At 44.3% G+C, this 22,450-nt stretch overlaps 1 protein-coding gene across 1 annotated transcript; it reads right to left on the bottom strand.

The window, feature by feature from the left end:
* Positions 1–8,085: 8,085 nt before the first annotated feature.
* RGCC (regulator of cell cycle) lies at positions 8,086–22,182 on the bottom strand. The gene is made up of 5 exons (XM_017850198.1): positions 21,837–22,182; positions 21,163–21,348; positions 12,280–12,387; positions 10,089–10,151; positions 8,086–8,482 (listed from the first exon to the last, which is right to left on the bottom strand). Exons 1-5 carry the CDS (start codon positions 21,883–21,885, stop codon positions 8,475–8,477), a joined length of 414 nt encoding a protein of 137 aa, XP_017705687.1. The 5' UTR covers positions 21,886–22,182; the 3' UTR covers positions 8,086–8,474.
* Between the last annotated feature and the right edge of the window lie 268 nt (positions 22,183–22,450).

The raw sequence follows: 22,450 nt of genomic DNA on the forward strand, positions 1-22,450 counted from the left end.
ATAAAAGACTTTCCCAAACAAAAGCTGAGCAATTTTATCAACAACAGAACTGTCCTACAAGAAATGCTAAAGGGAGGACTTCAATCAGAAATAAAAGGACATTAATGAGCAATAAGAAATAATCCAAAGGTACAAAACTCACTGGTAAGAACACAGAAAAACACAGTATATTATAACACTGTAATTATGATGTGTAAGCTACTCTTAAGTAGAAAGACTAAAGAATGAACCAATCAAAAATAATAATTACAACAACTTTTCAAGACATGGACAATACAAAAAGATAAGCAGCAACAACAAAAGTTTAAAAGTGGAGGGACAAAGTTAAGGCATAGCATCTTTATTAGTTTTCTTTTTGCTTGCTTGTTTGCTTATGCAAACAGTTTTAAGTTGTTATCCACTTAAAATAATGGGTTATAAGATAGTGTTTGCAAGCCTCAAGGTAACCTCACACTAAAATCCATACAACATAAGCACAAAATATAAAAAGCAAGAAACTAAATCACATCACCAGAGAAAATTACCTTCACTAAAATGAAGACAGGTAGGAAAGAAAGGACAGAAGAGAAGGCCACAAAACAACCAGAAAACAAGGGACAAAATGGCAGAAGTCCTCACTTATCAGTAGTAACATTGATTGTTGGCCAGGTGCAGTGACTTATGCCTATAATCCCAGCACTTTGGGAGGCCAAGGCCAGTGGATCACCTGAGATCAGGAGTTTGAGACCAGCCTGGTCAACATCGTGAAAACTCATCTCTACTAAAAATACAAAAAAAATTAGCCAGCTGTAGTAGTGGGTGCCTGTAATCTCAGCTACTTAGGAGGCTGAGGCTAGAGAATCACTTGAACACAGGAGGCAGAGATTATAGTGAGCTGAGATCACACCATTGTACTCCAGCCTGGGTGACAAGAGCAAAACTCTGTCTCAAAAACAAACAAACAAACAAACAAACAAACAAAAAACAGTAACATTGATTGTAAATGAACTAAACTCTCCAATCAAAAGACATAGACTGGTTGAATGGATGAGAAACCAAGAGCCATTTATCTGTTGCCTACAGGAAACACACTTCACATATAAAGACACACAAAGACTGAAAATAAAGGGATGGAAAAAGATATTCCATGCCAATGGAAACCCCCCCCCCCAAAAAAAACCAAACCAGAAGGAGTAGCTATACTAATATCAGACAAATAGATTTCAAGACAAAAACTATAAGAAGAGACAAAGAATGACACAATATAATGATAAAGGGGTCAATTCAGCAAGAAGATATACCAATTTTAAATATATATGCACCCAACACTGGAGCACCCAGATATATAAAGCAAAAATTATTAAAGCTGAAGAGAGAGATAGACTCCAATACGATAATAGCTGGAGACTTCAACACTCCCACTTTCAGCATTAGACAGATCTTGCAGATAGAAAATTAATAAAGAAACATTGGACTTAATCTGCACTATACAAGAAATGGATCTAATAGATAGTTACAGAACATTTCATCCAATGGCTACAGAATACACATTCTTTTCCTCAGCACATGGATCATTCTCAAGGATAGGCCATATGTTAGGTCACAAAACAAGTCTTAAAACATTTAAAAAATTGAAATGACATCAACCATCTTCTCTGACCACAATGGAATAAAACTAGAAATCAATAAGAGAATTTTGAAAACTATACAAATAAATGGAGATTAAACAATATGTGCTGAATGACCAGTGGGTTAATAAAGAAATTAAGAAGGAAATTGAAAATTTTCTTGAAACAAATGATAATGGAAACATAACATACCAAAACCTATGGGATACAGCAAAAGCAGTACTAAGAAGGAATTTTATAGTTGTAAGTGCCTACATCAAAAAAGAGGAAAAACCAAATAAATAATCTAACAATGCATCTTTTTTTTTTTTTTTTTTTTTTTTTTGTTGGGGGGGGGTCCCCCTTTTCCCCCGGGTGGGGGGGGNGTGTTTTCAGTAGAGATGGAGTTTCGCCATGTTGGGCAGATTGGTCTCCAACTCCTGACCTCAGGTGATCCACCCACCTTGGCCTCCGAAAGTACTGAGATTACAGATGTGAGCCACCATGCCTGGCCACAGTGCGTCTTAAAGAACAAAAAAAGCAAGAACAATCCAAACCCAAAATTAGTAGAAGAAAAGAAATAATAAAGACCAGAGCAGAAATAAATAAAATTGAAATGAAGAAAACAATACAAAATATCAATGAAATGAAAAGTTTTTTTTTGAAAAGTTAAACAAAATAGACAAGCCTTTAGCTAAAGTAACTAATTAGAAAAGAGAGAAGATCCAAATAAATAAAATCAGAGAATGAAAAAGGAGACATTATGACTGATATTGCAGAAATTCAAAGGATCTTTAGTGGCTACTATGAGCAACTACATATCAATAAATTGGAAAATCTAGAAGAAATAGACAAATTCCTAGACGTACACAACCTACAAAGATTGAACCATGAAGAAATCCAAAATGCAAACAGACCAATAACAAGTAACAATATCAAAGCTATAATAAAAAGTCTCTCAATTAAGAAAAGCCCAGGACCCAATGGCTTCACTGCTGAACTCTATTAGTTTTAAGAAGAACTAATACCAATCCTACTCAAACTATTCTGAAAAATAGAGGAGGAGGGAATACTTCCAAACTCATTCTGTGAGGCCAGTGTGACCCTGATACCAAAACCAGACAACGACACATCAACAAAAAAGAAAACTACCAATGTCTCTGATGAAAATTGATGCAAAAACCCTCAATAAAATACTAGCAAACTGAATTCAGCAACACATTAGAAAGATCATTCATCACATCCCTTGTAAGTTGTATTCCCAGATACTTTATTCTCTTTGTGGCAATTGTGAATGGGAGTTCACTCATGATTTGGCTCTCTGTCTATTATTGGTGGATAGAAATGTTTGTGATTTTTGCACATTGATTTTGTATCCTGAGACTTTGCTGAAGTTGCTTATCAGCTTAAGGAGATTTTGGGCTGAGACGACGGGGTTTTCTAAATATACAATCATGTCATCTGCAAACAGAAACAATTTGACTTCCTCTCTTCCTATTTGAATACCCTTTATTTCTTTCTCTTGCCTGATTGCCCCGGCCAGAACTTCCAATACTATGTTGAATAGGAGTGGTGAGAGAGGGTATCCTTGTCTTGTACTGGTTTTCAAAGGGAATGTTTCCAGCTTTTGTCCATTCAGTATGATATTGACTGTGGGTTTGTCGTAAATAGCTCTTATTATTTTGAGATATGCTCCATCAATATCTAGTTTATTGAGAGTTTTTAGCATGAAGGGGTGTTGAATTTTGTTGAAGGCCTTTTCTGCAGCTATTGAGATAATCGTGGTTTTTGTCATTCGTTTTGTTTATGTAATGGATTACGTTTATTGATTTGCATATGTTGAACCAGCCTTGCATCCCAGGTATGAAACCAACTTGATCATGGTAGATAAGCTTATTGATGTGCTGCTGGATTCAGTTAGATTATAAATCATTCTACTATAAAGACACAAGCACATGTATGTTTATTGCAGCACTGTTCACAATAGCAAAGACTTGGAACCAACCCAAATGTCCATCAGTAATAGACTGGATAAAGAAAATGTGGCACATATACACTGTAGAATACTATGCAGTCATAAAAAAGGATGAGTTCATGTCCTTTGCAGGGACATGGATGAAGCTGGAAACCATCATTCTCAGCAAACTATCACAAGAACAGAAAACCAAGCACCACATGTTCTCACTCATAAATGGGAGCTGAACAATGAGAACACATGGACATAGGGAGGGGAACATCACACACCAGGGCCTGTTGGGGGGTGGGGGTTTAGGGGAAGGATAACATTAGGAGAAATACCTAATGTAGGTGACGAGTTGATGGGTGCAGCAAACCACCATGGCACACATATACCTATGTAACAAAACTTCACGTTCTGCACATGTACCGCAGAACTTAAAGTATAATAAAAAAAATTAAAAAAAGAACAAAACTGGAGGAGTCACATTACCTGACTTCAAATTATACTACAGGGCTATAATAACCAAAACAGCGGGCCAGGCGCGGTGGCTCAAGCCTGTAATCCCAGCACTTTGGGAGGCCGAGACGGGCAGATCACGAGGTCAGGAGATCGAGACCATCCTGGCTAACACAGTGAAACCCCGTCTCTACTAAAAAATGCAAAAAACTAGCCTGGCGAGGTGGTGGGCGCCTGTAGTCCCAGCTACTCAGGAGGCTGAGGCAGGAGAATGGTGTAAACCCGGGAGGCGGAGCTTGCAGTGAGCCGAGATCGCGCCACCGCACTCCAGCCTGGGTGACAGAGCGAGACTCCATCTCAAAAAAAAAATAAAAAAATAAAATAAAATAAAATAACCAAAACAGCGTGGTCCTGGCATAAAAACAGACACAGAGCAATGGAACAGAACAGAGAACCTAGAACCAAATCCACACGCCTACAGTAAACTCATTCTCAACAAAAGTGGCAAGAACATACACAGACCTCAAACTATGAAACTACAAAAAGAAAACATTGGAGAAACTCTCAAAGACATCAGTCTGGGCAAAGATTTCTTGAGTAATACCCCACAAGCACAGGCAACTAAAGCAAAAATGGACTAGATGGGGTCACATCAAGTGAAAAAGCTTCTGCATAGCAAATGAAACAATAAAGTGAAGAGACAGCCCACAGAATAGGAGAAAATATTTGCAAATTACCCATCTGACAACAGATTAATAGTCAGAACATATAAGGAGCTCAAACAACTCTATAGGAAAAAAATTTAATAATCTGATTTAAAAATGGGCAAAAGATTGAAATAGACATTTCTCAAAAGAACACAAACAGATGGCAAACGGACATATGAAAAGATGCTCTACATCATTGATTAGAGAAATGCAAATCAAAACTACAATGAGATATCATCCTACCCCAGTTGAAATGGCTTATATCCAAAAGACAAGTAATGACAGATGCTGGCAAGGATGTAGAGAAAAGAAAATCCTCGTACACTGTTAGTGGGAATGTAAATTACTACAGCCACTATGAAGAGCAGTTTGGAGATTCCACAGAAAACTAAAAATAGAGCCTACCATATGTTCCAGCAATCCCACTGCTGGGTATATACCCCCTAAAAAAGGAAATCAGTATATCAAAGAGGTATCTGGACTCCCATATTTGTTGCAGCTCTATTCATAATAGCCAAGATTTGGAAGCAACCTAAATGTCCCTCAACAGATGCATGGATGAAGAAAATGTGGTACTTATACACGCTGGAGTACTATTCAGTCATAAGAATGAGATTCAGTCATTTGCAACAACATGGATTGAACTGGAGGTCATTATGTTAAGTGAAATAAGCCAGGCACAGAAAGACAAACATTGCATGTTCTCACTTATTTGTGGGATATAAAAGTCAACAGTTAAACCCATGGAATTATAGAGTAGAAGCTTGGTTACCAGAGGCTGGGAAGGGTAGTAGGAGGTCGGGGGGAGATAGGCATGGGAACGAGCACAAAAAATAGTTGGAATGAATGAATAAGGCCTAGTATTTGATAGCACGACAGGGTGACTATAGTCAATAACAATTTAACTGTACATTCGAAAATAACTAAAATTGTGTAATTGGATTGTGACACAAAGGATAAATGCTTGAGGGGGTGGACACCCCATTTTCCATGACGTGATTATTACACATCACATGCCCATATCAAAACATCTTATGTGCCCCATAAATACATACACCTACTATGTACCCACAAAAATAAAAAAAGTGAAAAAGACATCCTAATTTTAAAATGGGCAAAGGATTTGAATAGACATTTCTCCAAAGAAGATATATAAATGGTCAGTAAGCACATGAAAAGACATCATTAGTCACAGAAATGCAACGTAGGCCGGGCGCGGTGGCTCACACCTGTAATCTCAGCATTTTGGGAGGCCGAGGAGGGCGGATCACAAAGTCAGGAAATCGAGACCATCCTCGCTAACACGGTGAAACCCCATCTCTACTAAAAATACAAAAAAATTAGCCAGGCGTGGTGGTGGCGCCTGTAGTCCCAGCTACTCAGGAGGCTGAGGGGTGCCTGTAGTCCCAGCTACTCGGGAGGCTGAGGGGTGCCTGTAGTCCCAGCTACTCGGGAGGCTGAGGCAGGAGAATCGCTTGAACCCGGGAGGCAGAGCTTGCAGTGAGCCGAGATCGCGCCACTGCACTCCAGCCTGTGCAACAGAGTGAGACTCTGTCTCAAAAAAAAAAAGAAATGCAAAACAAAACCACAACACGATACCACTTCCCACCTGCTAGAATGACAAGGGAGACAAGAACAAGTTGGCAAGGATATAGAGAAACTGGAATCCTCATACATTGCTAGTGGGAACGTAAAATGGTTTTCCAAACTGCTTTGGAAAACAGTTTGACAGTTTCTCAAAGAGTTAAACAGAGTTAACATAAGACCCAGGAATTCCACTCCAAGTTATATACCCAAGAGAAATGAAAACATATGTCCACACAAAAACTAATACATGGGTATTCATAACAATATTATTAGTTAACTAAAAAGTGGAAACAACCCAAATCTTCACCAACCAATGAATGGATAAACAAATTGTGGCATGTCCACACAGTGGAATATGATTTGACCGTGAAAAGAAATGAAGTACTGATTCATGCTACTCATGGATGAACTTTGAAAATACTATGCTAAGTGAAAGAAGCCAGACACAAAAGATTACATATTCCATTTATATGAAAGGTCCAGAATAGACAAGCTCATGGAGACAGAGAAGTAGATAGTGGTGACGGCTGCAGTACCTGTGAATATGCTAAAAACCACTGAACTGGGTGATACAGTATGTTAATTAGGTCTCATTTTTTTGAAAAAGAAATATTTAAGTTCAACCCAAAAGCTTTCCCGGAAGCTTGAGGAAAAGAAAAAAGTTAAAAAAATGCAATTTAGTTTCCCGATTCCCTAAAAAACCGATCAAATATAGTAGTTAGCTTTTGAAGATACAGGTAAGATTATGAGTAGTTATGTTTTGGATTTATGTACTTTAGGAATCTAGGGATTTTGAGTTTTAAAATAACTTTATTCTGATTATGAAAGTAATGCCCGGCCGGGCGCGGTGGCTCAAACAAGCCTGTAATGCCCAGCCCACTTGTTGGGGAGGCCGAACGAGGCAGATCACGAGTCAGAGCGAGCACCAGATCCTGGCAACATGGTGAAACCTCCGTCTCTCACAAAAATACCAAAAAACTAGCGGGCGACCTGGCGGCGCCTGTAGTCCCCAGCCTACTCGGAGGCCTGAGCAGGAGAATAGGCGTGAAACCCGGGCGCGGAGCTTGCAGTGAGCTGAGATCCTGGGCCACCTGCAACTCCAGCCTGGGCGACAGAGCAAACTTCCGTCCAAAAAAAAAAAAAAAAAAAAAAAAAAAAAGAAATAATGCGATATTTTAGAGGAGGTTTTAAAGACAGAGAAGCATAGATAAGAAAATTATGAGCTTTCTTATTTTTATGCCTCTCTCCAGCCCCCACAAAGGCAAGTGGGAGAAGGGGTCAGTGGCTTCTATGTGCAAAGCCTACCCGTCAAACACTTCACACCTGAGGTTGGCTGGACATTCCATCAAGACCAGCACCATCAATCTTCCTCCACACACAGATCTTACAAAAGCACCATCATTTTCAAGTCTTCCAGCTATCTCAACTTTCCCTCCTATTTAAGTCCTGGATTGTAAGAACAACTGGTATTTCCCTTAATTCAGAGAAAGAGTCCATGCCACCTGCAATGGTGCCAAGATACGAGAAGGAGGGCAGAGACAGAATAGAAACCTAACTTCCAACGAAATCACAATCCTCAAATTAAAATTTCCCAGCAGCCGTCTGCCAGCATTTCCTTCCCAAGCACTAAATGAGCTAAAGGAACACTTTAAATTTACTGTCATCTTGTCTAGTGCAATCAGAGAGCACCCAGGGGCCTTGCGAAGGAATCAAGAAGCATGTTACTCCCACTAGAATATTATTTGAATGGAAATATATTTTAAAAAATAAAGAAGAAAAGGAAGCAGACTCTAGTTCAAATTTTATTTGTATACAAAAATATATTATAATGGGAAAGCTTACTGCTATTTCCAACTATATATAATTAATTACAAATATTTTCATAAAAGCGCTTTAAATTACAGGAAAGCTATGTTTTAAGAGAAAATACAATATTAGCATGGATCGTCTGTTCTAATACGCTGCAGGCAGGTAAACAAAGTCAGTTTCACTGTCTGAATTGCCCAGAGATGTGATCGAGGGCTGCTTTTAAGGTGAGCCTGAGAGTGGCCTGGTGGAAGGTTGAGTGCACGTCTTCGTCCCCTCTGGCAGCAGATTCTAGTAGCTGATTTTAGCAGGTCCTCCGAGCTTTCTGAAGCTTCTCCCTTATGATGAAAGGACCGAGAACTTCTTCTTGTTTCACATACCTGTAAATGAGAGATAGGTAAGGTTATCCACTCAGAGGCTTACAGTTCCTATGCTTAACCACATCACACTGTCTCACACAAGCATCAAAGAACCAAACTCAATGCCAGGCTTCCCACATGATGAGTGTTTGATTAACTGGAATGACTGGGCAACCCACTGCAATTTCCATGAAGTACACAGGCTTGTTACATGGGTCTAACACAAATTATGCTACAATTATAATAATCCCTGTCAAAACAGGCCCTGGTCTTCTGATGTAAGATGGTGCTGTACCTAAGAAAAGAGGCAGTAAAATCTTCAAGCAAATAGAGATGATACAAGGACTTTCTATCTGATATTTAGGTTTGTCTGCAAGAGCGTTAAGAACATAGTTATTTTTAAGTAACCAGCTTTGGATTTAATTTTTCAGAGTTTACCCAGCTCTTTAGCAAAGAATAGCATTAAATACTTCTCACAGAAAATCAACCCTTCCACTGGAAAATTAAGAGGCTGGGACAAAATTCTCCCAGCCCATTCTGTGACTAAACAGGACCCCCCACAGTAGAGTTGCTGAACCTTCCATCCCAGAAGCTGGAGTTGGTCCTCCTGGCTCTTGCAATCTTATCCTCTGCAAATGGAGTGTGTAGATAGATTGTGAGGGTCCCTTCTTCTGGGCCCCTCTAGTGCAGTTATAATTTGATGTCTTCAGTTCTCAACATTTGTGGTCACACAAAACGGGTAACCATTAGTGTAATTCCCAAATAGGATGCTTGCAAGTATGCATACCTAATCCAGGTCTTTCAGTCACTGGCGTGGGTCTCTGGTGAAAGGCCCCTCAAGCCAATTCTCTCTTTTGGCACCCACCTCTTAAAGTTAGATTTCACCCAAACCCTAGATCTAACCTGGAAAATTACCCTGGCCCATGGGATGGAACCCTTTTGGCTTGTTGGAGTAATGCACTTGTGGTTAATCAGTTCATTTCTTCTCTGAAAAGCCTGACAGGCCATCATGATGGTAATGCTCCAGTCTTGCTCACTCTCCATTTCTCAAACAAAATGCCACTGTTTGCTGGTGACCTGTTCTGTTTGGAAACGCACATGGTCTACTTTAACACAAGTTTATCCCAGAATTTCATTCCTAGCCACTAGAGTCCTGTGTATTATTATTATTATTTTATTTTTATTTATTATTATTTTTTTTTTCTGAGAGTCTCACTCTGTCGCCAGGCTGGAGTGCAGTGGTGCAATCTCGGCTCACTGCAACCTCTGCCTCCCGGGTTCAAGCGATTCTCCTGCCTCAGCCTCCCGAGTAGCTGGGACTACAGGCACGTGCCACCATGCCCAGCTAACTTTTGTATTTTTTAGTAGAGACGGGGTTTCACCATGTTGGCCAGGCTGGCCTTGAACTCCTGACCTCAGGTGATCCACCCGCCTCGGCCTCCCAAAGTGCTGGGATTACAGGCGTGAGTCACTGCGTCCAGCCTAAAGTCCTGTTTCTAAACCTAAAGAAGGCTTCGGATGCAACTTTCTGCCCCAGGGCAAGCTGGTTAACATTACAACACTTTATCAGAAGTGTCTGTTAGTTTTTTGTTTGTTTTTTTGTTTTTAATATCAGACATGTACTTACTTGCTAAAGTTCTGTCAAGATCAGCAATGAAGTCTTCTAGCTCTTTTGTGTCTCCTAATTTGGCTGTGAAACAGGGGAGAGAGAGAGAGTTCAGTTTCCGTAACAAAGACAGCTGATGACTTCATATTGAGTTTTCCAGGATGTGGGAACGTCCAGGGTTATAGAATGGATTATTTCTATTTTACATCTACCTCCTTATCTTCAGAGACTTTATTGAAGAGTGTCCTGGGCCAATCCTAAGTGTGTGCTCCAGTGTTTTGATACAGTAAACTCAGAAAACTGATCCTGAAGACTAGCCTCAGTGTTTCTTTGTTTAGTTCATCACCACCCTCTCCAACCATCCCACCCCCTTCTCCATCACCTGGAAGAGGAATCTTCCTTCACTGTCTTAAATGTTTGCAGGAGAGTGAGGAGCAGGAAGGGAAGATAAAAAGAGTTTGGTTTTTGTATTGTGTAGAATATGAGTTATTAGTCAAAAAATTCAGTAAGCATAGCACCGTGCAGAGCGGACACCTGGATTGTGTCACTCTGGCGGCACTAGCCTTCTGATGCATTCATGCTTGTGCCGTCCCCTCAAGGCAACGCTGCAGCCCTCAGAGTCCCTCCAGTATGAAATGAATGAAGAATTCACTGTTTCTTATCCAAATGGTACCGGGAAGGCACCGTGAGGCTTCTGGTTCCAGGACAGCCTCACCCCCTCCAGGTGCCCACACAAGGTAACGAGTCCTCATTCCGATTTGGTTCTCTCTAGAGCCTGAGATGTACAGATTTTTTTCATATAGCTGACTTTATTTCTGTAGAGTTCATCACATCATTCACGCCTTCCCTGAAATGCAGTACTGGATAGTTTTATTCATTAACACTGCTGGCTACAAATGGCTAATTGTTCTTAGCTTTTTAAGTCAATTTGCCACTAGGGGCTTTTTTTTTTTTTGAGACGGGGTCTTGCTTTGCCCCCCAGGCTGGAGTGCAGTGGCCGGATTCCGCCCCCTGCAAGCTCCGCCTCCCGGGTTCACGCCACTCTCCTGCCTCAGCCTCCCGAGTAGCTGGGACTACAGGCGCCCGCCTCGTCACCCGGCTAGTTTTTTGTATTTTAAGTAGAGACAGGGTTTCACCGTATTAGCCAGGATGGTCTCGATTCCCTGACCTCGTGATCCGCCCGTCTCGGCCTCCCAAAGTGCTGGGATTACAGGCTTGAGCCACCGTGCGCGGCCCACTAGGGGCTTTTTTCCGCCTCTTTAATTCCTACCTCTTGAGGATCAGGTAACAAATCTGAGCATGTTTTAAGCCACTTTCTAGACTGCTCTGTCTCTGAATTCAACAGATCCATTACAGACTGAGAGCTGGATAGTGGCAGAATTCCCAGTGGATGCTAACGTTGCTATGTTGAGAAGGGAATTTTAAAATGCCTCTTTTGAAAAAAGAGGGAAGTCCTGTCTTACTGCCAAAGTGAAAAGAGTGATGGAATTGTCATTTCTTTTAACTATGTTCCATTTTATTGCATTCTGCAACTATTTTCAGCAAGTATAACTTTTCTTAAGGAAAAAAACTCCTTTTGTTTTCAAAAAGGCACTTGTCCAATGTAATAGAACATTCAGCTCTCTAGCTGAAGACATTTTACCAGTTCCAAAAAATAAGAAACTGCTCATGCATCTTTAAAGACATTTTTGGTCTATTAATACCACAGTAGAGACAGGCTGGAGCTGTTATTTTAAATCATGTTAGATCATAGCTTATCTCATAATGACAACTCCATTTAATTGCTAAATTGGTCATCTGAAACGACTGGTTAAATAATTAATGCAATAAAAAGAATCCTACTATCTGCAAAGGCAAACTGCTGAGTTTTAAATTCTAGAACCAGCAAGTCTGAGAGGAGACTCCTAAGAAACACTGTCATTTGCACAGTCTTGATTACATCACATGAGAGAGAACAGTCTGGTCTCCAAGTTTTCTTTCTCCCTGTGACTTCAGGTTTTCTGCCCCAAATTATCTGATTTCACGTTCACACTGATTAAAATCCTGAGAATAAAATTTCCACTTTATACTCTACAGTATTAAGATATTAGTCTTACCTACTTGTTTTGTACATTTGAGAAAGATCGTTTAGGCATAAAAGGGACAGAGAAGGGATTGAGAAGGGGAGAGGAATAAAAAAGCAGAAAACTCCAATTCCAACTAATGACCTTACCTTTCTGAGGAGTGACAGCAGGAGAGAGAAGAGCTGGGGTAGAGTCTGTTGGAGAATTCAGTTTTTCATCACTGAAGCTGAAGCTGTTCCTATAAAGTGAATCTGCACCTTTCAGGAAGGAAAATGTACTCATTAGAAATAGTACTCATGAGACTATAGACTTATCACTTTATGGTCTATTGATAACCAACAATTTGTCTTCAAAATAAGCCAAAGCTGCAAATCTATAGTAAAGAAAACAGCCAGGCGTGGTGGCTCATGACTGTAATCTCAGCACTTTGGGAGACTGAAGCAGGTGAATCACCAGAGATCAGGAGTTCAAGACCCAGCCTGGCCAACATGGTGAAACCCCTCTCTACTAAAAATACAAAAACTAGCCAGGCATGAAGGTGTGCGCCTGCAGCCCCTGCTACTCAGGAGGTTCAGGCAGCAGACTCGCTTGAACCCGGAAGGTGGAGGTTGCAGTGAGCCAAGATCACCATTGCACTCCAGCCTGGGCGACAGAGTGAGACTCTGTCTCAAAACAAAAAAAGAAAGAAAGAAAAGAAAACAGGTTGATTTCCAGGTTTTATGTTTATGCCCCCAAAATGATTCAAGACAGGGGAGTGTGTTTGTGTGTGTGTGAGAGTGTTTGTGTGTGAGAGAAAGTATGCGTGTGAGTGTGCATGAAAGTGTGTGTGAGTGAGGGGGTGTGTGTGAGAGAGTCTGTGTGAGACAGTGTGTGAGAGTGAGAGTGTGTGTGCGTGAGAGCGTGTGAGAGTGTGTGAGTGTGCGTGTGTGTGCATGAGTGAGTGTGCGTGTGAGTGTATGTGAGCGTGAGAGTGTGTGTGTGTGAGTGTGTCCAATCAAGTACACCAAAGGCCCTTGCTCCCTAATACAGGAAGGGGGTGATAGGATCATCATGACCAGTGCTTGGTTGATGGTGGGGGTGAGAGGGTAAGGATTTTAGGCAAAAGGAATCATCTCATGTGAAATATGTCCCTTCTGCCCTCTGAGCCTCCTAAAATACAAACATCCGGTATCCCATGACTTAATCCTCTTTCCCTGCTCAAGAGAGATCTTTGCTGTCTTGCTATCCTATAATTTAATAATCCTCTCTTTTACTTAAGAGAGGTTTTCCTAAGAGTCTGTACTCTTCAGATAAGCCAGAAGGTCAAAGATAAAGACATCTTCTCCTGGAAGTTCATCTATTAGACACTTGGAGTGATGTCATGGCTCCCTCTATTCTCCTACCTTCAAAGACTTGAACGACAGCAAGATGAGGCCCCAGAAGTTCAAGGCTGAGCTGGGAGTCAAGGGGACCATCTAGTCAACTACTAAGTACTAGGGTGCCTTTGAACAAGATGGTATCTCTGGGCCTAGCTTACTTATCAACAGAAAGGGAAGGTGGACTAAATAATCCTTAAAGGCACTTCTAGCTCTAAAGTTCTGAGATTCTCTAAGTCCTGCTACGGGGAAGGAAATCAACCCACAGTTGGCCCAGTTGTGTGGCTGTGACTCAGAAAGGGGCTGCTGGCTGAGCAGCACTGACTCAAAGGGTGCAAAGGCAAGGCAGGCAGCAGAAGCAGGATGTGGCCCCTGAGGTCACGGGGAACAGCCTTCCTGGTTAAAACAAAACACAAAGCCAGCCGCAGTTGGAGCAGAGAAGTGGCTCTTCAGGTGTGAGAGGGCAGGGGAATGATGGGGGCCTGACCAGGTCCCCGCTTCCTCGGGATTCTTCCACTTTAAGCCAATTACCTCCAGCTCAGGAGGAGGCAAAACATCTCTTTTGGTCCCGTTAACTGAAAAGGAATTTGCTTAAGTGACAAGAGATAGGCCCAGTACAAAAGGATGAGGGTTTTGGAAGAAGAGGTTTCTGGTCTCAGGGAAATTCAGCTTTGTCCCTAAGAGGCCGCCACAACTTCTCAGGTGCCTCTCCTGGCTCCCTTTCCCCCGACCCTCTCCTGCCCAGGGGCCTACCTGCCCCCTGCTCTTTTTGCGCTGACACTGCCATCTTGTCCACTTTTCCAAACATGCCCAGAAGACCCTTGAGAGCAACCCTCACAATCTTTGCTTCCTTCAGAGGTCCAGCCCAGCTCACCTGAAACGAGCACCATCACTGGGCTTTGAGGAATGAACATGGACTCAGATCCAAAACCCTGGACCCTGAAACCTACATTTCCCCAAAAACACATTCCTCAGAATACTGATCCTCCAAGGGCTGTGTGTCAAGTACCCCTGAGAAACACCAACAATTCTTAAGAGAACTTTCTCTTCGGTGGCATCCTAGAACAAACCTCCCAAGAACAAACCCTCAACATAGAGGTACCCCAAGCTCTAGACTTCTCTTTACCCTTAACCAATTCCCGTGGTCATTCCCGTGGGTACGCCCACTTCCAACATCCTGAAAAGACCTGTGGTTAAACAAAACCAGCCCCATTTCCCCGGTGTACCTGACCACGGGACACTTTTTTGTGGTGTTCCTGCTACTATTTCTTAGGACCCTTAGACGCTGTGGAACCTTTCTTGGGAAGCCCTCCTGCTGGATCCCTCAACCAAACCCACCTCCAAAGGAGCTCTCCAATTCTCCCAAGGGAAGGCCTTTCCCCTACACACAGGAAGCTGGCCACACCCACTGCAGACCTGCAAGGGAGCCTTACTGTTTTCACCATGCAGTCACAGGAGAATTACCACAAATGAAGCCTGAGAAACTCATGAGGAGAAGATGAGGCAAGATTTAGGGGCGAGAAAACCACAAAGGGTCCTGAGGAGGCAGACCTCGTGCTTAGACTCCGAGCCAGAAAATACGAGGCCCTTGGCACGTTATCTGTGGCTCTGAAGGATACCTGAGAGCTTCACCCCCATCCCTGGCCCAGAGACTGGCTGGCCCAGATGGCAGGGACCACACCTCCACTCTCTATCTCCCACAAGCAGCTGGCCTAGGAGAGCAACTTTCCACACGCCACCGCTCACTCCACCCACCCGGCGTGCACCACAGGCCCTTCCCTGACTTTGAACTTCAGCTCTTTTCTGCCCCAACTCTCCAGCAAGTTTCCATCCACGTACACTCCTCTGCAGGGGGAGAAAGACACCACAATTTGTGCACCTCACAGGCAAGGAGGTCAAACACTGTTGAATGGTGGGAGAAGGAACAACCTAGATATGGAAAGGCCATTACAAAAGAGGATGGTAGCAGGGGAAAAAAGGAATCCAGCAAAGATTCAGGGAAAAACTCAGCATAACTCATGGGGCCTGGAGAGAATCTGTAGAGAATGAGCCGTAGATCCAGAATATTGCCAGGGCTGTCCTCTGATCCTTTAGGTTCACAGACGAAATGCCTTCTTGACGTGAGCGTTTTTCCCAAACTGAGAAAATATACAGACAAAACTGACAGCCACTCCCACAGTGAGGGAGGAAGAGGGGAAAAGTACTAGTTACAATATCTATTTATATAGAAACACATGCACACGGAGGCATGGATGGCAGCACAGCATAGCTACGCTCACTTCTCCTGCCGCCCCCGCCCTGCCCACACACCCCCCCCACCCCACTTGACACACACACACACACACATTAGCTCACGCCCCGGCTCATTGCCACACCATGACTTCACTCCCTTTCCATGAGGTGTACAATCTGGAACAGACCCACCTCCAAGTTCTGAAATGTTCAACCTTCAACCACCAAGAGGAAGCCGACCGCCAGCATCCTTGAGCCAAACCTGCTGCAGCTGAGGTGCACCCTGTGATGATTATCTACACATCATGTATGGCACAGAAAATAAGAGAGCCCTCAAGGCCCCAAAGCTATACCACTGGCGAGTGGGCATCTAGCGTCTATGCCACTGGCAAGTGGGTGTCTAGAGGCCACATGAAAACTGCATGACCCTGTACGAGTCACTCCGTTTCTTCCTTGTTAGAAGAAGAATAACGTAATAATCTGTGTATAATGCCTGCAGATTTAATGATTTAATCCTAAAGTTCCTAGCAAAGTGAAGAATAGCACTCCTGAGACAGAAAAGGTAATCGCAGAGAATAAACAGAATCAAGATTCTCCCTCTTCTTGAGAGAGAGCAGTAAAATTCTTAAGAGAACTTTCTCTTCGGTGGCATCCTAGAACAAACCTCCCAAGAACAAACCCTCAACACACAGAGGTACCCCAAGCTCTAGACTTCTCTTTACCCTTAACCAATAAAATTTCTTTCCACAGAGTTTTATTAGGAACATACAATGGGCAAAATCTCACGCAAGGCGCCTAGACAGATTTCAAGGTAGGCAAGGCCTGACATCCCATTCTTTTCTCTCCCCTGGAACTCTATTCCTTACAAAAATAATAGCCAGTTAGTCTGATTAAATGACAGCAATGTGTTGCTGGCTGATCACATATTCATGTATTACTGCCCCGTGTGGGTATCAGGTGTTGCTATTAATAGAGTTTCGAGAGACCTAGAACAGTGATGATTTGGGGAACCCTGGCAGGTGGTAAGGCTGGATATTTGAGGGCCTTACAACATTGGTTTCAATCAGCTCTGAAGCACCACCTCACATGTATCTCAAATTCCCATTAGAAACATCCCTGGCAAATCCACTTAGTGTACTGAAGCCAGGAACCTCAAATTCTGGGACCATGTTTTCTAAGGCACCATCAAAAGAAAGGAAAGCATATGAAATATACAACTAACAGAGTTGGAGAAACTCTGCTGCAAAATAGAGGCTTGTTTAAAAGGTAGGTGTGTTTTTTTAGCTCGGGGGTTGGGAGAAAGGTAATTTAGGGTTAGCGCATGTCCACGTGCTGCTCCAGAGGGAAGTAAAACCACAGACAGTAAACCTTGCCCAAGGCTCCTGTAAATATAGAAGGATCCCACACTCCCACACGTTTAAAGCAAGCAAACTATAGTAATTAACTGAGAAAAAGAAAGCTTTGGACCTGCCTCCCTTTTGCCACAGGGAATGGCTGGGACTGTGGGTTGAATTCTCCTCCCGAAAATCGAAATTCTGATAGCCTCGCCAAAGTGGGGCAAAATAAGGAAGAGCCTCTTTCCTCAGCTACTCCACCGTTGTCCCAGCTCCCTTTCTGGGACCGCGCCGTCCCTCTATGTGCCTTGCCAAGCATCACAAGACCTGTCACCCATGCGGAATTGCTAACACAGTACCAGGGAACCCTGAAAGCTCCTCACTGGCCTTATTCTCTCATGGCTTGAACAAGTTCAGGTTCTAGCCTCAGTGACTTCTAAGCCACATAAGCCAACTGTCATGCTGGTTCTCCAGGGCCCACAAGGTCCCCTCTCCCAGGGCCAGGCCAGAATAGTCTAGGCAAAGATATGCAGGTGTTCTAAGTCTTGCTGATGCTAAGGAAGCCAGTTCCTCATTCCCTAAATGGTCCTACAATATCATAATAACCCTAGCATACACAGTAGACTTCAGACCTTTTTTACTGAGCAGCAAAACACTTCCCCCTTCAAAGGAAAAATTATGTGAAACCCCAATACATAAAAGATATAAGTGCATACCACCTTTTAAAGTTTAAGTTAATATCATAAATGTCTTACAAAGTCAACACACTGGTTAAAACTTGAAACATAATGAGTTAAAATTTCATTTAACACATTTGAGAAATCATGGTGTACCTTTTACAGTTTTAAAAATACTGAAAAGAAGATATATTTCTAAAAATAAATTCAAACCAAAGGTAGTCAATTTCTAAAGGACCTCTGAGGATGAGGTTTGAGAAACACTACCCTAACTCTTAATTGCATTACCCTTTTACTGCTGAAGTTAAAATTACTCCCACTAAAGTGCCTGATTTTTTTTACATGTTGGAATCAAGTCTAAAGGAAAGTAACAACTCTATTTTGATCAACTACATTTGAATTCCACACACCCTCCACCCACGTGAAGTTATACTGTAATTGTTATTTCGGTCCTCTTCACATCTTAAGATGCCTCCCTCAAAGTGGGAACGGGAAGGAGTATTTCCTTATTAAATATCTGTTTTTCTTTCCTATCTGAGTAACTTGTTTCTTTCGGTAGAGGGAATGGCTATTTTTTGCCTTTGAGTGTAAGCAACCTAAATTTTTTTTTAATGAGAAGGAAGAAGTATTCTTCAAAGAACACGATTACTGTTTGATCTTCCTTGTAAGGTTGGTGCACCTTCAGACAGAGCTGTAAAAACTAGAGCAAAAAAACAGAGGTAACATTGGTTTACAGCTTCATCCAAAATATTTTCATGCGAGACACTGGCTCCAATGTATCTATGTGGTATAGCACAGCATGTACATTGTAATGATATTTTGCAAGCATTCAACAGAGCAAATATTTTCTACCTAATAGCACTATTAAATAGCATCCTTTCAATTTCACAGCTAGAGAAACTAAATCCCACTCATCATCCAGGGTTTTGACAAGGCTCAAACTAGGCTCCACTCACCCTGCCAGATGACCACCGCCTCAGAGAGACACCTTCACAAACGGCCATCATTGACAAACAGGCATGTGATCTGGGCTCAAAAGGACTTCAGTCTATTCGTGAAGACATGGTTCCCATTCTAGCTAATAAATCATCATCATCCTCATAGCAAGGATTTGCTAAAAGTGAGCTGCTGTTATTATCATTATCCTGGTTTGTCTCCCTCTTGATGAGCTAAATTTCAGTAGTATCTACCTCTCTTAAGCATTCTCTTCCACAGAAGAGCATTAAACAGACGAGTATAACAAATGTCTGTGCTCAATTCTTGGCAGCAATTAAGATACACATATTATGCTTCCTTAAGAAATTACCATTTAGATACACACAGCTTCTGCCAACAATATTTCTAACCAGCCTTGTGAGAGAAAAACTACACATTTAAAGCAAAGACAAATGTCATCTGAGCTTTCTTTATATTCTTCCCATCACTTCTCTAACCACCAAACTACAGGTAACAACAAAAGCAGAAAACAAAATAAACACATATAACTTAAGCAAAACTACAAACTATCCTAACTATCTCCCCTGCAACTGCTAAGAACGTGTTTCTATGCCTTCTCTTTAAGGCATCTGAAAACAGATCCTAGATCTGAAATCTCACTCAGTGGAAGTTGCAATCAGCCATGAATGGGCACTCTCAGACCTATTCTAGCAGAGTGAAGCTGTTGCTTAGAAAGGAGCTGTTCTTTGCCACAGAGCTGCAGTGACACACTGTCCCAGCTTTCTTTTCCATGGGAGAATCTGTATTTGATGAATAACTTGCTCCATGCCCCAGTAAAAGGAGACATATTTAAGTTTGGCCTTAGGAATTGAGACAAATTTCCAAAATGTAAACACTTCGCTTTGAAATTGAAAATGAACCTGTTCATTAGGAACAAAGTCCAAAAATTCTAAGTGGAAAAGTAACAGTACTTTCTTCCATCCCCTTTCACCTCAAAAGCTGCAGCTTGGTCTAACTCTCTGGCAATGCTGCCAAGGAAACTCAAGCTGGAACTCAGCATTCTGAGTCAAACCCTGACCAGGGTGGTGAGTGCACTTATCCCTTTGCAGAAGGGTAGCTCACATTCAAGTCTAGCCCCGAATCTTAGCCCGGGAACAAGGAAGAGTTCCAGGTTTCAAAATAAGAGAATCACAAGGAAAGGCCATCACTTTCACGTCCTCAGTCAAGGGCAGCAAAAGGAGTGACATTCATGCCTGTAACCCATCTAGGGATTAAAGTTTGAAGAGTAACACGGAAGAGTTTAAAATTGACTTTGCACTTTGGCCGGGCGCGGTGGCTCAAGCCTGTAATCCAGCACCTTTGGGAGGCGAGACGGGCGGATCACCAGGTCAAGGAGATCGAGACCATCCTGGCTAACCACGGTGAAACCCGTCTCTACTAAAAAAATACAAAAAACTAGCCAGCGAGGTGGCGGGCGCCTGTAGTCCCAGCTACTGCGGAGGCTGAGGCAGGAGAATGGCCTAAACCCGGGAGGCGGAGCTTGCAGTGAGCTGAGATCCGCCCACTGCACTCCAGCCTGGGTGACAGGGGTCAGAGCGAGACTCCGTCTCAAAAAGAAAAATAAAATAAAATAAAACAAAATAAAATAAAATAAAATTGACTTTGCACTTTGAAAAACAGTAAGTAATTCTGGATTTGAAACCAACAATCATGTAATACTAAAAAGGCACCTAATTTGCTGTTTGAATCCTCCCAGGACATGTGAGCTCCTGGGAAAAGCTGTCTCGTTGTTGTTGTTTTGTTGTTGACAAAGTTGTTCAGGACAAAGAGACCCTGGGGTAGTCTCCATTGTGAGAAAGGTCACCAGGAAGCACCTTCATGCCCATGTGCTCTCTGGCTCCCCCTCCAGCCTGGTGGAGGACCTGGCTGAAAAATACTTGAACTCAGCAGTGCCAAAGATTTTCATAACTGCATGCAATGGAGCAACAAGTCTGAGAGCTCAGGGCCAGATGAAAATGCAAACAGTTATTTCATAAATCCCAGGAACAGCAGTTTGGGCTTATGAAACCCTTCCTGGTTTCATGAATGTTTCCGTTCTGCGCCCTCCCATGTCCCCACTGTGCCCCCTCATTCCACTGGCACCTATTCCACATCTGCAAAGTTACAGCTGAGAGGGGAGAGGCACGGGAAAGGAGAAGAAGAGGGAAACTGTGGAAAGGCCTGGTGCAGGTCCAGGGAGTCCTGTCTGGCTCAGTCGGGACAAGCTGCTTAAACTCGCCTGCCTGGTGACACACCTGTGGACGGCAGGTGGACCAACCTTTCCCGTGATTATCGTCAGGGGCCCCGCCACTGCTCGGCCTACTGCTTTGAGCTTCAGGACTAGGTTCCTGGACACCATTCCTCAGTTTACAGACAAGAAAACTGAGGCCGCAACCTTCGCGGGCCAGGTGCTGGGAACTGGGAGATCCCGGCGCCATCCTAGCGGGGGCTGCACTTACTCTCCGAGTCGCTGAAGCCGCTGCTGTCGCTGACGCTGGCGCTGCTGCGCCGCTTCATGCGCTCCAGGTGCTCCTCGTAGTGGAAGTGGCGCTCGTGGAAGGGCGACGCGAAGTCGGCCAGCACAGCGTCAAACTCGCACAGCGCGTCCGACAGGTCCTCCGCGGCCGCCGAGTCCAGGGCCGGGGCTGCGGGCAGGACCGGGGACTCAGTGCACGGAAGTCAGGGGGGCAGCGAGACCACCTCCCAGGGCCAGGAGGGGCCTCCACGGTTCCCGAAGATAACTGACACTTGGCGCCTCTGCCAAGTGACAGCCACGCAGTCGCTGTTACCTTGTAGTCTTCTCCACCATCCCCGAAGTGTGTTCTATTAACAAGTCCGTTTCACAGACAAGAAAACGGAGCCTCCGCCAGGCCCAGGGTCGCGACCAGACTCCTCCCCACGCTTGCCCCAACCCCCGGCGCGCGCGGAGCTGGTGGTGGCGGGAAGGTGGGACATGGGGGCCAGCCCGGGCCGGGAAGGAGGCTGCAGCCGCCCGCGCTGGACGACCGGGGACAGGGTCCCGCCGGGGAGGATGGAAGGGTGGCGGGTGTAAAGGGACGACACGGGGCGCCTCCTTTCTCACCCGCCATCTGCACAGCCGGGACTTTAAGGGGACCCCGGAACCCGCACTCACCTGCGGCCGCGGCGGCCGCGGGACTGCCCTGCGCCGCGGGCGGCTTCATGAGGCGGCTCAGCGGGGCCCGGCGTGCGTGGCCTTGGGTCCTGCGAGGCGGCAGCCTGGGCTACTCCGGGGCTCGCTGTCCCGCACACTCCCGCCCCGTTAGTCCCTTCGGCGCTGCGCTCCAGCCGCGCCGCTCCCAGCACGATCCACGCCAAACCTCCGGCCGGCTCCGGCTCCTAGATCTTATAGCCTCTGGCGGCCCGGGCGGAGGCGGGGCCGGGGTGGGGCTGCGGAGCCGAGGCGATGGGTCTGTCTCCGCCGCCCTCCAAGGAGGCCCCTGCCCCCAGGCACCGCCCTCGCCACGCGCCCTCCCTGGAACCGCAGTGACGAGGAGTCGCCGGAGCCCGGGTTACAGCCCCAAATATTTACTCGCCTGTCGCCCGCGCGCCCTGACAACCCGGCCCACGCGGTGTCCTCGGCGACACTAGAGCTGACTGCTGGGCGCGAGCACCGCTGCTTCCCGCCGCGTGCCCGGCACCTCCGCGAGTCGCAGTTTCCTCGGCTGTGCAGTGGACGTGGGCATGCAGAGCCTCCCTCGCTGGCGGCGAGGGACGAAGGAGCCCGCG

This window comes from Rhinopithecus bieti, unplaced genomic scaffold (genome assembly GCF_001698545.2).
Source record: "Rhinopithecus bieti isolate Rb0 unplaced genomic scaffold, ASM169854v2 scaffold_32955, whole genome shotgun sequence".
Classification (NCBI taxonomy): domain Eukaryota; kingdom Metazoa; phylum Chordata; class Mammalia; order Primates; family Cercopithecidae; genus Rhinopithecus; species Rhinopithecus bieti.

Excerpts from the sequence above, each read along its gene's own strand:
- RGCC (XM_017850198.1), bottom strand. The coding sequence starts at position 21,885 with ATGAAGCCGCCCGCGGCGCAGGGCAGTCCCGCGGCCGCCGCGGCCGCA. Across the intron at positions 21,349-21,836 it reads CGCGGCCGCCGCGGCCGCAG|CCCCGGCCCTGGACTCGGCG; the intron begins GTGAGTGCGGGT and ends TCCTGCCCGCAG. Across the intron at positions 10,152-12,279 it reads TGCTGTCACTCCTCAGAAAG|CCAAATTAGGAGACACAAAA; the intron begins GTAAGGTCATTA and ends CCTGTTTCACAG.